General features: G+C 34.3%; 1 protein-coding gene across 1 annotated transcript; it reads right to left on the bottom strand.

The window, feature by feature from the left end:
* Positions 1-13754: 13754 nt before the first annotated feature.
* LOC119838805 lies at positions 13755-14728 on the bottom strand. The gene has a single exon (XM_038364923.1). It carries the CDS (start codon positions 14681-14683, stop codon positions 14117-14119), a length of 567 nt encoding a protein of 188 aa, XP_038220851.1. The 5' UTR covers positions 14684-14728; the 3' UTR covers positions 13755-14116.
* Between the last annotated feature and the right edge of the window lie 1639 nt (positions 14729-16367).

Raw genomic sequence — 16367 nt, 5'->3', positions numbered from 1 at the left:
GTACGTCTACCACAGGACAACGTTAAATGAACATGGCAGGCGAGCAAAGCAACATGTAAGAGTATAGCTAATCGCCCGTGTATTGACTGCCTATAGAAAACTCGTGTCAAACCCAGTAATATAACGCTTCGTTCTCGACAATAGGCGCAAATGGCATCCGTTCAGATCAGCTTTTAGATCAAATAGACAGTCCTTTTGTCACGAAATTGGCTCCTTTTTATAGGATATTTCAGAATAATGAGACAATGGTGTTCGTATATATCACAATATATTAGCATACCGAAAGCGATACAGAAAACTGTGTGAAGTTTTCGTAGTTTCAAATATACAATATATTGATGCGTAGAATGTTACACCAAGAAATAACAAATGAAGATAGATACATATGAAAATAGTATCATATATGTGTGTATGAATGCAAAAGTATGCTTGTTTTAACACTCTTTTTCTTAGTATTTTCTTGTGTTTGATTTTACGCGAGTATTATATATTTAGAAATTAACAACTTTTTAACGTGGTGAGTCTCCCCGTGACCACGCTCGCTGTAAAGTGTTCGAAACGTCAGGTTAATAATATAATGAATAAATCACGTTTAAAATCCGTTAAAACGCTTTTTCTTGTTTATTGACTCCTTTAGACTCGTCGTTTTTGACCCACTGCAAACGGTCAGATTTAATTCAAACTTTCTACACGAATTAGAGATCGGTGACAATACAAGAATTTAATGATTACCTTATTATCATGATTGCTATCACCGGGATGTAATAATTTCCTCATATGCTCTTATACAGAGAAGCAAGTGAGACAATTTACTTGATTCTGTTATAGCGTGTTTTTTTAGTTCTTTAAAACATATTTATTCTATTTTCATTACAGATCTAAACACGCATACGACGGAAAGCGATTGTTTTATACCATGGATCATAAACTCATCAAATGGTATAGCATAATGTATACCGATAAAACGCCCATTAAAACACAACAGTAACGATAAACTGTATCGCCTCTCGAAACTTAGTGCACCACACCGCCGACTGCTCACCAGCGGGAAGTTCCACAAAGGCTAATAAGAGCTATTACTATTGAGTGCAATTTGCAATTGAGTTGAATCGCTCAGCGAAATGTATCGGCAAATCGCGGCTTCGAAAGTTCTCGAAAGCTTGGCTCGGTTTTACCCGGCTGGCTGTTACACAGTATGCAATATCAATCTAATATATAAAAGTCTCGTGTCACAGTTTTCGTTGCCATACTCCTCCGAAACGGCTTGACCGATTTTGATGAAATTTTTTGTGCTTATCTTTAATTTTTTGTGTATATATATAGATACCCTTTGAGAATCGGCCAACATCTATTTTTCATACCGAAACGGTTGGATAGATTCATATGAAATTTTGTGTGCATATCGAGTAGGGCTGAGAATCAGCCAACGTCTAAAAAAATCCCTTAAATGATAAGAGTAAAAACAGCCCTTGCCGGGTCAGCTAGTAGGTATGCATATATAATGTACTTTAATGTCTATACTAATATTATAAAGCTTCTGGATTTGTGTTTGTTTGAAACGATTTCGCGCAAAAACTGCTAGACCGATTTTAATAATTCTTTCGACATTCAAAAGCTGCAACTTCACTGAGTGACATAGGCATATATGTACCACGGGCGAAGCCAGAGAGAACAGCTGGTTAGAGATAAGCAAGAAAAAGACAAGATACATAAAGGACAAAAAATTTAAAACTGTCAGGACTTTTTTTATAAAATCCCTTTAACAAGGATCATTAACAAGCTTCTTGTTAAGAGAAAATACAAATATTTTCACAAGCTCGTAGGTACTTCTAAGGGAATAAATTCATTACTTACGAAAACAATAATATTTCTCTAACACCACAACAAGAAAACTAAGATTTCGGTGTAACATACAGCTTATTGCACGCTGCATCACCCACTACCAAATATAAACGTGATTCAGGCTTCGCGGGAATTCTGATACGTTGTTTATATTTTAATATTGAGTTGAATACAGCGTGGAATTTCATATCTACAGTCTTAAATTCGAGTCTATTATGATATAACATAATGTATTAACTAAAAAAAAACCGTTGAAAGTTTGTTTGAACGTGTTAATATCAAGCTACTGGACAAATTCCCAAAATTTTCCACTGTTGATTATGTACGCAATCCCTGAGTGCCATAGGCGGTATATGTACTACTGAAGAATCTGGAGGTCCATTTCCATTTCTATTCCTTCTTTCCTATCGTATGTTCCTCATCCATTAGCCCTTAGAAGCTAGCAAACATTCGTAGAGGCACTACCTCTGCAATGTTCATGGACGGTGGTGATCATTTAACATCAGGCGCACCACCAACTCAGTTACCAGCTCTGATAAAAACAAATCCGAGGCTGACCGCTTGCGCTTTACTGTATAATATATGAATCTTATTTATGTATTTCCATTTATATTACGAACCGATGAAAACAACTGGCGGTTAGGGTACCAGCAACAACAAAAGAACATGACATGGAAATATTTCTTTGATTTAAAACTTGAATGTTAAAACGCTTTCACGTTGAAGTTTCATTGGATCTAAAAGCGCTCTCCGCGCCCCACATCGCTACAAGAGGTAACGCTTTGGTTAGCGGCTTTTGGATCCACAATGCGAGCCTAAAATAAAAGTGGCCTTTTCAGCGCTGGATAAAATCACATGCGAGCGAAAATTCGATTTTTGCAGTCCGAAATACTGGTGCAATGTTCGGCACATGGGTATCTCGTATCGGGTTTTATTCGCTAGTCCGAATCTGTAATTTTCAGCTTTCTTTATTGTGCTATGTAGATACGTATTATATGAAAACAAAAGTTTGAAAAATGTGAAACGAACCTTTATATATGTTCACAATGCACTGAGTTTTTATACGTTTCTCAAGATAAATTAATTAAATATTCCAATGAAATTAGAGTGCCAATGTACAGATTGTCGCAATATTATGTAAACATTTTCCTCCCAAACTTCTACACACATACTTCAAATAATTTTTGAACATATAGTTTTTCTAGAAATTAAAAACTTTTTACTGAGACTCAGTCTCCCCGTGACCACGCTCGCTAATGTGTTCGTAATGTCGGGTTAATAATATAATGAATAAATCGCGTTTAAAATCCGTTGAAAAGTTTTTAATTTCTAAATGTATTATACTCGCGTAAAATCAAACACAATAAAATTATGATATAAGTTTATATATATACTATATAGTTTTTCTCTTAAAAAAATGTGTTGAAAAAAATCGTTTACCCCAAAAACACAGGTCTAATAAACCCAAAAAGCAATCGTGCAATCCTTGTCACAGCAAATAAGGCCCTATTTCTATATTTTGTTACCTGCCTTTGAACGCGTCAGGCCGCCTGGCACGTTCCGTGTGTGTTCTCATTTGTCATAATATATTGGGAACCGTGAAATTCAGATATGCTCTTTTGTCTTTTTTTTAACACGCAAAAGCGTAATAAAATAAAAGCCAATAAAAATTGGCTGAATCTTTTTTATGTCATAGCGGGCTTCTGAGCTGGTGGTTCGCCTGATGGTAAGAGTTCACCCCCGCCCGTAACATTTCGTAGAGGTAGAGGTGCGAATGTGCTGCCCCATGAAAGCGGGTAAGGGATAAGGAAAGAAATGAAAAATTGCCGATTCTACAACCTCTTTCATTCTATTTACTTATCTATCCCATCACTATATTATTCATCAAAAAATTTACGAAAGATAAGCATTTATTCATGTATTTTATTTTTAATTTTAAAGCATTCAAACGATTTATAAATGACAAATGAAAAAAAAGATCCAGAGGCGGGATTCCAACCCCCGCGTTTTGTCAAACCGCAGCAGCGCCTAACCTCTCGTTCACCCGTAATTCCTCCTCAGCACTCGAATTTCTTCCACTCTTTTGGTTTCTTTTGTCTAAGAGACACAAAAAATAATAACACAAACAAACGTATAACCTCCTCCTATTGGAAATCCTCGTATTTGGAAGTCGTTCATAATCTATATTTAGTAAATGCCGCGTTCCATGGATGCAATGTTGAAATTATTAAAATGATATTTCATAGTCATTGAAGTGGTTCTTACTCATCTCAGTAAATAGCGGGGGGGGGGGGTCCGTAAAAATATACAATTAAAAAAACTACTAAATCAAGTACATAAGTGGCAGAAAGAAACTTCAAAATTTATTATCTATGGTTTAAAATTCCTAAAATATACCGTATCCAATATTCACGTTCGTTGGCATTCACTTTATATGCAATAGATTCGGTGCTCGAAATGTACACGGAAGAAACGAATCATGGAGAAGATATCAACGTACTCGAATTTATCGTAATGACAGATCAAATGCAAATTCTTTTATAGAATCGTCCTGAAAATGTATTCAATGAACTTTGTGTTAGAGTGATACTAAATGCGACCGTAAATTAAAGTGCGTAGAGTTCATTGTTGGAGATTGATTGTAAAATCTTTTAATATATGAAATTAAGTAACGTAAGTCGGTGGTTCGAGACCAGACGAGCGTGCAGGAAATAAATTGAATTTTCTATTTCTCGGCGCATGTGGATAACATCAACACTGCTTGAAACGGTGGAGGAAAACATCGTGAGGAAACCGGCATGTCTGAGAATACGTTCGACGACATGTGACATCTGCCAACCCGCTCTTGGCCAGCGTGCTGGATTATAATCTAACGGTTTTTACAATGTTATGGCGACATTCATTGCTTTTTTTATTGTTTTGCCTAAATTCTATAACTTATAAATATAATATAAGGTTATCGAACTTATAGTTCTACTATTTCTAGTATATTTTTTCAAAGGTACAAAAAAAACTCCATTTTATCGCCGTTTTAAACGTTTCTTACGACGAAAAATACAGTATTTTATTACTAAATCTCCGCGATACCGGATTTTGGCTTCAAAGGGACAGTCGAGCGGTGAAGGCTTGTCGAGATTTCATTTTAAACGATTATACAAATGAAGACGGATATTTTTTTCAGTAAAAAACTGCGTAATGCGCTTTCAAAGTGTACAGTCGAGCAGAAAACTTTACACCGGCTTAAGGTTTCACGCTCACAAGTGATATTGAAGTGAGTTCTTTGAGATGAGATAGCGTCATCATACATTTTATAATAATATTAATTTTATATTGCGATTTTTGGATTCAGATAATTTTTTTTCTCTTATTTTGTTTGAATTGTTGTTTATAGAACAAGTAGACAATTGAATAGACGTTTTAAAAATACATATTGTATTATTTTTCTATTTACACTAACAGGATAAAAAATATAATAATATAAGCTGATTAGGTACCTATTTCTTTAGAAGCCACATCTTTTTCCTTAACGACCACTGGCACAAAACCTCACCTCATTTCTTTTGTACGACGCCCCTATTAAAAAGAAAAACATTTTCTGTCATCCAATCCTAGATCAGCAATAACAATGCGTTTTTGTTGAGCGAACAGAATTCAACATCACGAGGATCCTCGTGATCAAATTTTTTCTATTCTTTCAAAAATTACTCATTTATAAAGCATTGAAATGCTATAAAACTAAAAATTAAAAGAATTCGATATTTTTAATTTCGGAATCTGTATGCCAATGTGCGACAGCCCTATCGAGTTGCAAGCAAATTGTTCCTGTTTTAAATTAATTATAAGGATGCGGTTACATCTGGAACAAGAGTGAAACGTATGAAATTGCACATATTTTCATAATAATTGTACCGATTCATCAACCGAGCGTTAATAATTAATAGGTCTGTGGTGACTGGTGAGTTTTAAAAATATATGTAACCAGCTGCGCCACGCGGTTTCACCCGTGTATGTCCGTATCCCGTAGGAATATCGGCATAAAATTTTGCCTACATGTTACTCCAGTTGTCCAGCTGTCTACGTACCAAATTTCATTGCAATCAGTTCAGTAGTTTTTGCGTGAAAGAGCAACAAACACACACACATCCTTACAAACTTTCGCATTTATAATATTAGTAGGAGTAGGATTATTCCGATGTTTGGTTTATTACCGATGGCCTATCATTTGTTTCTTGTTATATAAAAATACGCAAAGGGACGTTTTTGCTTGTATATGCTTTAGGAGGGCTCGCGAAGTTTTCTAACTAACTTGACAAAAATTTTGATACATTAATGTTTCTTTGAAAAAAAAAAGATTTTTTTTGGGAACCCCTTTTTTATTTGAAAGCTATCTAAACCTCCCATGTTGTCCCATTTAAATTATACCTAGTTCTGACAAAATGAAGGAGGTTTCATTTATTGTTAAAAAACAGTTATGTCATTTAACACTTAAATCCAGGCGCACACCAAAAACTTCGCGACCAACCTGATTTTCCTGTATAATTAACGATTATTATGTATTTCAGAAAGCTTTAGCAAACTCTCTTATCTCCATACTAGCTTCCCGCCCGCGGCTTCGCCCGCCTCCGTATTGTCCTTACCTTTTAAACCTTCCCTGGACTTTTCAGAATGCACCATAGCCATGATTATAAAAATCTGACCAGCCGTTCTCGACTTTTAGCGAGACTAACGAATTTTTTTTTCATGTAATTTAATGAAAACGTTTTCATTAACTAGTTATAGGAGCGTCCTGACAAAAATAGCTTTTTGTTATACATTATTTTATATATAACTGGCTGTTCGCCCCGGCTTCGCCCGTGGTACATATGTAGCTATGTCTCTCAGTGAAGTTGCAGTTTTCTAATAGTTTAATAATATTTAGAAATTAAAAACTTTTCAACGGATTTTAAACGCGATTTATTCATTATATTATTAACCCGACGTTTCGAACACTTTACAGCGAGCGTGGTCACGGGGAGACTGAGATGTTTAATAATATTTGAAATTGCAAATTGAAGTCCAGCAGTCTGCATAAAAACGTTACAAACATAAAAATACAAACGTTTCCTCTCTATAAAATTAGTGTAAATAAATAAAATAAATTAATGATTATGTTTAAAAAAAACATATAACAAGCTAAGCAAACCCCCCCATACCCCCACAACACTGATTATCATTCCCAACAAGTATGGAAGTTTGCACCAATTTCGCGAGTGAATTTGTAGAGGGGCTTTGTTTTACGATATTTATTGTATACGTGACTGGGCTAACACGTTACAAGACATGTCATGGCGTTGCGGAAACTTGGCTTTTATAGACATCTTTATGCAGTCATTTATATTACATATATACCATTTATGTTATTGAAATTTATGAAATTCATTTACCTGTATAATTAGATCTCATTGAGTTATAATACACTAGCGGTCTGCCCCGGCTTCGCTCGTGGTATATATAGCCTTCCTCAATAAATGAGTTATCGAACACTGAAAGAATTTTTCAAAACCGTAGTAGTTCCTGAGATTAGAGCGTTCAAACAAACAAACAAACTCTTCAGCTTTATAGTATAGATTTTACATATTTAATTAATTAATAATACTTAATAATACTTAGAACTTAATAGTACATATTTGCAAGTTTATTCTGTTCTTATAATAAGTCTATCCGTTAACATTTACGAAATTACGTCACTTGAACGGTTCCACATTCAAACTCAAACTCAAACTCTTCTTTTGAATCGTCAAATACAGATGAATAATAATTTATAATACCTGCGTCCTATTATAACGCAACAACATTTTAAAATAAAATCTTTTATCCTTCTAATATTATAAACGCAGATTATTGTTACTCATTCACGTATAAACAACTAAATGGGATTTAATTAAAAAAAAAATTAAAATATACAGATTACACAAGTACATCAGAATAAGACATGAGCTATAATAATAATAGTAAAAAATACACGCTTTTTATTTTAGTGTAAATTAGTGTATCGTCAGATGTCCACGATAAATCTACAAAGTTTAAATGAAATCTCGACGTTTCAAGTGAATCAAAATCATGCTAAAAGAAGTCAGTTGCAAACATACAAACATACATGTGCTAAAAGAGCGTGTTAAACTACTTGCTATTGGCCGTGTATTCGTCCGTGGGTGAACCCGCGCGGCGCAGCTAGTCATCGAATATAACAATAAAATATAACAGAGCTTCCTACATGTGTACGTGACATCCAACTGTTGCACTGTGGTCAAATTTATATTTACCCCGCGTCTCCTCTGTCTTGTCATGTTCCAACGAACCTTTCGTAAATTATTAAACTCCAACAATGAAAAATAATCCCAATGGGAGAAATGTAAGAGAGAGAATATGATTGAATGTTTAAAAGTATTTGTTCGTCCCGCTTATAGTTTAGCAGTATGCTCGTTACCTTTTACCGTGGTTGCCTGGAAGAGATCACTTCTAAGTGATAAGGCCGCCAAACAAATTGTACGCTTTATTTTAATCATTATGATTATTATCTCTAAGTTTCCTTCTATGTACAATCTTGTTGAAGAGTTAAATAAAATAAATAAATAAGAGCGAAGAAGTCATTTTATACGAATATTATCTTGAATGTGGGAGTCGAGCACGCTTCTGCACAAATTGGGCCAGCTCGCATAGGGGAAGTACCACAACCCCACTGAGGTGCATGTAGCAGGTATGTTTCGTTCGTTGTGTGAGGGAGCCGAAGGCTCGTTTCCTTGACTTCACTCTTTCCACTCCATTCCTTCTTTCCATTGTATTCGCAGAGGCACTATCTCTTCGAATGTTGATGGGAAAAGACAGATAAATAGAGTTATTTTCCCATTTGCAATATATATATGGAAAACAGGCAATTGTTTAAAAAGATATATTAATGTGTACTCGTTTAGTAACCCGGTTATTTCAGTTGAAGAAGCAGCTCATCACAGAACCATCACAACTCTATTTATTATATCTCTGATTTGTAGCATCGATATATCGTCGTTATCGTCGTCATCAGCCCATACATGTTCCCACTGCTGGGACACAGGCCTCCTATGAGGAGTCAAAATCAATATATAATTTCAACTAGTTGTTGTAAGATCGTGGAAGCACCTTACTATGTACGGTTCTCGTGTCTGTCGCCCAGAAACCGTAAATCCTTCGTAAACTTTGCAAGTACTTTAAGTTAAGAATAACAATGCCGATAGGAACTTGCTACAAATGGTTTTTTATCAGTTGGCATATAACTTACAAAGGGATTTTATCGTTTCGGTTTGCGGGATAGCAAAAGTTCTTAAGCCTAAACAGATTTTATATATTGGGTCAAATATAATGGCGCATCCCTGTTAGATAGATTTTTATAGTATATATTCTGTTATTAAGTTTAAAATAAGGAAAGGAAAAATTTTGGATTTTTGGAAGCCCTGAGTATGATTCTTAATGAGGAAAAATATCTAAGTCTCACTGTATACTGAGCAGACTAAATGATAAATGGATAATTTGAACTCAAACTGCAACTATTTTTATACGCATTTTGTTTCCATAAATCTACTTATATAAGCTGTTTTATGCACCTGACAATAAATGAAGGCTTTATTAAAATCATAAACGCCGTCAACAAATACTTATATATTGTCGACACTCCATGTAACTCAAAACATTTGGAGCGTGAACGCTTTCGCATTTTTACAAGCACTTGAAACGAGTTTGATTTAAAACCGGCCATGCGTTACCAAAAAGCTTTAGCAAACGCTCAATAATTCTCCACATTTTCCAACCTTTTAAATGCATATAAATGCTGCCAGTTAATTTTTTAACTCCGCTAAAATAACTGTGAAGCCGCGAAGTACGTGGTTTTAATTTTTATAAGTCGTTGCGACGCTCAATTTACAATCCATTTTTTTAAATTTTATCGACATAGATGCAAAGAACTTCAAACGCTTTAATCTGTATGTTTTTCCTGCTTACTTGTTTATCAAATTCAAGACACGGAACTACTAATTTAGGTACCGCGATAATTTCAAACTCGCTCGTTGCTATTGACTGGTATCAAAGGGTTAGTAACAAGGACAAAAGGTCAACGTATGACGATATTGCAATCAAAACATTAACGATACAGTATATATTCGTCAGTCGCAGATATGTACCGCCTCTTTCTATTATCATTATTCATGCTGGCCGAATCAAATTGGCAGAAACCATCAAACGGATACAAAAAACCTTCAAAAGGCGAAACTCCCAACGATGTTATAACAAGGATAGTTGGTAAATTGAAAGCTGCTGATGAATTAGTGAGATATAATTACGTAGACAAATATAACGCAACAGAGAAATACGACACCGAAGGATATATACTCAAGTATAAGCTGCAACACGACCTAGCGAATTTCATCAATATCAAAATTAAGAACCAAGTAATCCATATTAACGTGAAGTTGGAATATGGACTTTATTACAATGACGTAAGGATCCTGCCTGGCGGTGTTGAAACTAGAGATGCTATTTGGTGGATAGAAGGAGACGATTTAGTAATAACAATGCCATATATAGTGAGAAGGGGTACTGAAACACCATTGGATTGTAAAGCTGGTGAAGATATAGAAGTTGATGTGCCTCTGAGTCCTGAATTCAGTGTTTATGAATTCTTTAATACAAACATCGGTTCTCCGAGTCAGTGAATGAGTGTTCGTATTATTATTTAGAGACTATTTAAATGCAGTGAATTATTGATAAAAGAAAAAATATACTAAAAATATAGTTATCGATATACTTACTTTGTAGAATTTAATTTCAATGAAAGCGGCGGTGCTGGTATTTTTTCATATTTTCGGATAATACCTAGTTAATTTTTCATGATTACGTTTTTACTTTTTAACTTGTTCCTTGCATTTATTTTAATAGGTTTGCGATATTTATGATTTTGTCAAGCGACTTTAAAAAGGGGAAGGTTAACGATTCGACGATTTTTTTTGTGTTTGTTACCTCATAATTTTTTATATTGTGAACTGATATTTGTGATTTTTTTTATTTGAACGCTTTCCGTCTTCAAATTGTTAGAACGAGACCAAATTCAAATGGGACTAGATGGCAGGCATTCAAATAAGAACAGCCTAGTGGTGATCCGCCCTTGTTTCATACAACCAACATTACACACCAATATTAAAAATAATTTTGAAATTTGTTAGCAACTCCTATATCCTCACTGAACACATTCCAAGGGGGAATGTTAAATTTTGCCCTCTTACTAACATTGTTCTTAATTGCGTTAGTTGGCTTTCAGGGAAGAAAAAAGCAGAAAAGCATTGGCATCATTGGCATGCTTATGAAAATAAAATTTGACATTTTTTAATGAAGTTAAATAATTTGTAATAAAAAATAGATATTCATATTTCAAGTTTCAGAAGATAAATTTTGATATTTTTCACAGGGCATTTCAATAGCTCGCTGTCTATAAGCATTTACGTTTATAGTTTAATACTTAATTTCTCAGAAATTGAATATGAAAATTATTTTTCCTACGGGAAAAACGGAATTCCGTTCAAACACATTATTGCTATTAAATTTTCTCAGGCGCTATAAAATGCATGAACGTTGCTGTTTACAATGTTCAAGCTCAATGCAATATTGGAACGCCTATGCAAATGTTATAGCAATTTGCCGATATTAGATACAAATCCACACAAGCTCAACTATATTTGTCGAGCAATAGCTAACAAAACTGTACGATAATATTTTCATGAAAAAGACCCCTTCACGTTTCAAATTCGAGGACTGACATAGATCGAACCGGATTTTATGGATAACTAGCTGCGCCCCGCGGTTCCACCCGCGCAAGTCCGTATCCCGTAGGAATATCGGGATAAAAAGTTGCCTATATGTTATTCCAGTTGTTCAGCTGTCTCCGTACCAAATTTCATTGCAATCGGTTTAGCAGTTTTTGCGTGAAAGAGCAACAAACACACACACATCCTTATAAACTTTCGCATTTATAACATTAGTAGAATATAGTACAATTCCTGTGATCTATAATTGTAGTGTATTTTCTAGAGCGCCACCTACTTATTAAATGGAAGAAGTCGTCACCGCCGCTTCAGAGCCTGAGACCTTTAGAATAATATTCCGGGAATCGCTTTTCATAACTTTCCTCATATTTAATAATTAAAATTTAGAAACATAGTAATAAAGCACATAAAGTAATAAAGAGCAGTTGAGGTAGTCAACAGTGACATTATCAACGTCATTACTTAATTTTTCGCTCTATAAACGCATTGTGAGTATACATATATATGGTTTTTGAATAAACTCTTTAAGGAACTCAAAATTAATACAAATTTAATAATGAAAAGCAAATAAATTATCTATGTTATATATAAATAGCTTAATAATAATAATCTTTCTCTAGGTTCTAGGCGAGAAAATCCCGTCTATTTACAATATAGGTAGGCCCGGGTACAGCTTTATTTGAAATAACTTACAATCGAACCATAAGCCTAATGATACCAGCGTTATATTAGCCAGTAACGAGGCGCATTAGGCGACATTGTTGCTCTTACAATGCGAATATAACGAAAGTGATGAAAATGTGATGATACGATGATGTATTATATTTCCTATGGATATTACGCTACTTCTATTGTTGTTTTTGTGAATGTAACAGAATATGGATTTAAGCGACGATTTAATTTTGACTTCAAAAACTAGAGGAGTTGCCTAATTCGACTATATTGTTTAGAAATTTTTACCACAATTTTAATGACATATTTATGTATAATCTTTTATCCCCCACTACATATATGTATAGCCCTCTTCATATAATTTAGCCTAAATGTTTAACCTAATATAGGTTTCTTAACATACAAAATTTTGTCAAAATCTGCCCATTGGTTTATAGTACGTAATAGATACATACAAACAGACAGACAGTGAAAACTACTAACCATTGTTTCGGGTATTTAACACATGCTTATTGCAGAGCAATCATTCTTTTAAAAGAAAAATTATGAACAGAAATTGTAAGGTTTCTGTTTTATTATATTACGTATTGATTTGTATAATCAACAACAACATGAAATAACTTAATTGGTGTATGAAATTACCAATATTTAATTAAATATTGTTATACCTATGTCAAATCGACTATTGCATGTCATTTATTAATAACCATAAAATTGTGATATTACTTGTAATGGTTTTCCCTAAATTATTCCTTTAAATTGTAGCTATGAGATGTAAAACCAATTGTGGAGGAAGGAATGTATTATTCGTCTAACGAAACTTAATGACTGCGATGCACATTTTTACGTATGACGGATGTCGTCATAGAGGGATATAGTTTACATATATGTGAAACGAAACCATTTACTGCACAATTCGAAAGATATGCACTACCTACAATGGCTACGACTCACAGTAACGTCTATCCGTGCCACACAACAGAAACTATAGTGGAAAAATAAAGTCAGTCAAACACTTTATTCGCCGGCCGCCGAAGGCTCGTTTCCTTTTCCTCGCCCTTCCCATTCCTACTTTCCAGTCGTCAATCCTTTCCTTATCCCTTTTGCCTTAAGAACAAAGGAATACTCAGAGGCAATAACCTGTGAATATTCATGGCCGGTTGCGATTGCTTACCATCAAGCGAACCACCCTCATAGGAGGCCTGTGTCCCAGTAGTAGGAACATGTATGGGCTGATGATGATGATGATGATGGTGATGAGGCGAACCACCAGCTCAGTTGCCCTAATTGTCATTAAAAATGGCCTAAATCATGCTGATGACATGTTCTGTTTTATTTATCATTGAATTTCAAATAAAACGTCCAATATTAACAAAAAAAAATTCTTCATTTAGTTATAATAAATATTGAAAGATTATAGAAGACAAGTTATGATTCTCATTGCATTGATAGATTCGTGATGTTATTTTACATCTTCAAGTCGTGCATTTTAATACATAAATAACTGTAATTATCTTTAAACCTCTAGAGCATGTTAGTTCACGTTGTTTTCCTCTATTGTTATGAACAATATGCAAACGAATAATGTGACTATAAACGTCTAATTATCTTTTAAATGTTTGCGACTTCCTTTTTGATCGCCTTCAACAAATGGAGTAGGTTCTCAAATGGACTGTATTTTTATTTGATGCTGTTGTAAACAGCACTTTCGTTGGTTAAAATAATTGTTGTATTCACAATATACATATATTTAATATTATTAAAATATTTACTGCAATCTAAGTTTGTATTATTTCAACTTCATCACCCAAATTTCTTCTTTGATTTGCTTTCAGTACTTCTTTTCCCTCGTTGTTTGCACCAGTGCTAACAATTACATGTGTTTTGTCTACCACATTCGGTCTGTGCTCTTTCTCAGATACAGGATTATTACCGTGAATTATGGGGAAAACTATTTTCAGAACATTATTCTCATATGTCCAAGTACCAGAAGCACCGACGTACGGCGGTAAGCTCCTGCTATTGTAGATGTTAATGGAACCATCATCACTGTGACCCTCCACCACAAGCTGTCCTTGACGCACCTTCACCGATATCTCGTCCTCTTTAAAACCTGACATAACCATTGTTATTTCATAATTATCACCCACAATTCTATCGCCTGTATCGATATTTTCGATGCTGCCGTATAGGCGGTCCATTTGATCATCGAATACCTCAAACTTCCTGTCGAAATCTCTCCAGAAGCTATCCATTTCCCAGCCGGGGAAGTAGTTTCGGTGGAAATGCTGCGGCCCTCCATTGACAGCGACCGAAAGGCCGCACAGTATCATGATCAACATCATTTCTTCGCAGTGGAATAATTACTGACGCGCCACTGAATAAAACTTTGCTATATAACTTAGTCTGAGTCACACTTTATCGCTATCGTTATAGGTATAATTTATGCTACAGTAGAAATGTTAGGTCGAATTCTATATATTGAAGGGCATCTTAAACTCACACTTAACTCAACCCAAATCTTTACTTTTAAAGTAACCAAAAGCCAGCTCGAAACTGGTGGTGGTTATATTATAGGACGTCATTACTCTTTTTGCTAACCAATTTTCGCTTGACGAGTAAGAGATGATCATACGTTTACATCATTTTTAAACCGTGACGTATCTTTAAAGCCAATCATTTACATAAGTAAGTGAACGGTATGCCTTGTTCTAGAGAAATTTAAACTCCAATATAAATTATAATCTGTTTTGTGGACCATTAAGAAAAATTGTAATATGGATGGTTATATGAAAAAATTGTGGGGTGGTGAAGGGGAGGGGGGTTAATAGTAACTCCTACATCAAGTCCAACCTTGCGAAAACAAAAATTTACGAATATAAAAGCGATTTAAATTTTGTACGAAAATCGCGTCTCATCAACATCAGCCCTTATATGTTCCCACTGCTGGGACACTGCTGGCCAAGTGCGGGTTGGCATATGTCACATGTCGTCGAACTTTTTGTAGCAAATGTGTTAATCCAAACTATAATCTAGTCAGATTATAATCAATTGGTCAGATTATAATCTGACTCACGAGATTTCAAACCGCTGAAAAATTCTGACCCATAAAATTTGCTTGCAATTTGGCAATTTAATTTTATTTTTAAACACATAAAAATAAAAATAAAATTATTTATATATAACCGACTCCTTTAGACTCCATTTTGACCCATTTTAACCGGACAGATTTCATTCAATCTTCGTATACTTATCATGAAGATCGGTGATAATACAAAACTTAAAAACTTCGATATTTTTATGCTTGTACTTATTCGCGTTTTTACTCTTTTCTCTTAACAGCAAACGAATATACAGGAAAATATATTACGAATAACAATTTAGTGATATTTTTGTGGTTTGTTAAAAGATCTGAGTTACCAGCGTTTGAAAAAAAAAATACCTGCGTAAGAATAATACATATAATGCAGTTGGTAAGTACAGTATTACCAACAATAAGAAACTGCAATATTAAAAAAAAATTAGTCACATTTACACACAAATTTCAACAAAAATATATTAATAATCCTACTAATATTATAAATGCGAAAGTTTGTAAGGATGTGTGTGTGTGTTTGTTGCTCTTTCACGCATAAACTACTGAACCGATTGCATTGATATTTGGTACGTAGACAGCTGGACAACTGAAATAACATATAGGCAACTTTTTATCCCGATATTCCTACGGGATACGGACTAACGCGGGTGAAACCGCGGGGCGCAGCTAGTTGTTTAATATAAATCAATTTCTTTGCAGACGATCAATATTTGCTCTTTAACTTCGTAATATTGAAAATAACCAAGTAGAGTTTTAAATAGTAAATATACATTTTTGTTTTTTTCCTTTAGTTAGATATGCACTAATTGCTTACAATAATGTATTATTTCCTGCAACAAAACGAGACCATTCTAGTTTATGTACAGGAAGGATTTGTCCTAAAATTGATAAGTTTGTTTTATTTCATTTTAATTCAGTGTTAAATTTTATTA

Source organism: Zerene cesonia, unplaced genomic scaffold, assembly GCF_012273895.1.
Source record: "Zerene cesonia ecotype Mississippi unplaced genomic scaffold, Zerene_cesonia_1.1 Zces_u005, whole genome shotgun sequence".
NCBI lineage: Eukaryota > Metazoa > Arthropoda > Insecta > Lepidoptera > Pieridae > Zerene > Zerene cesonia.
This window is presented reverse-complemented; position numbering and strand designations above follow the sequence as displayed.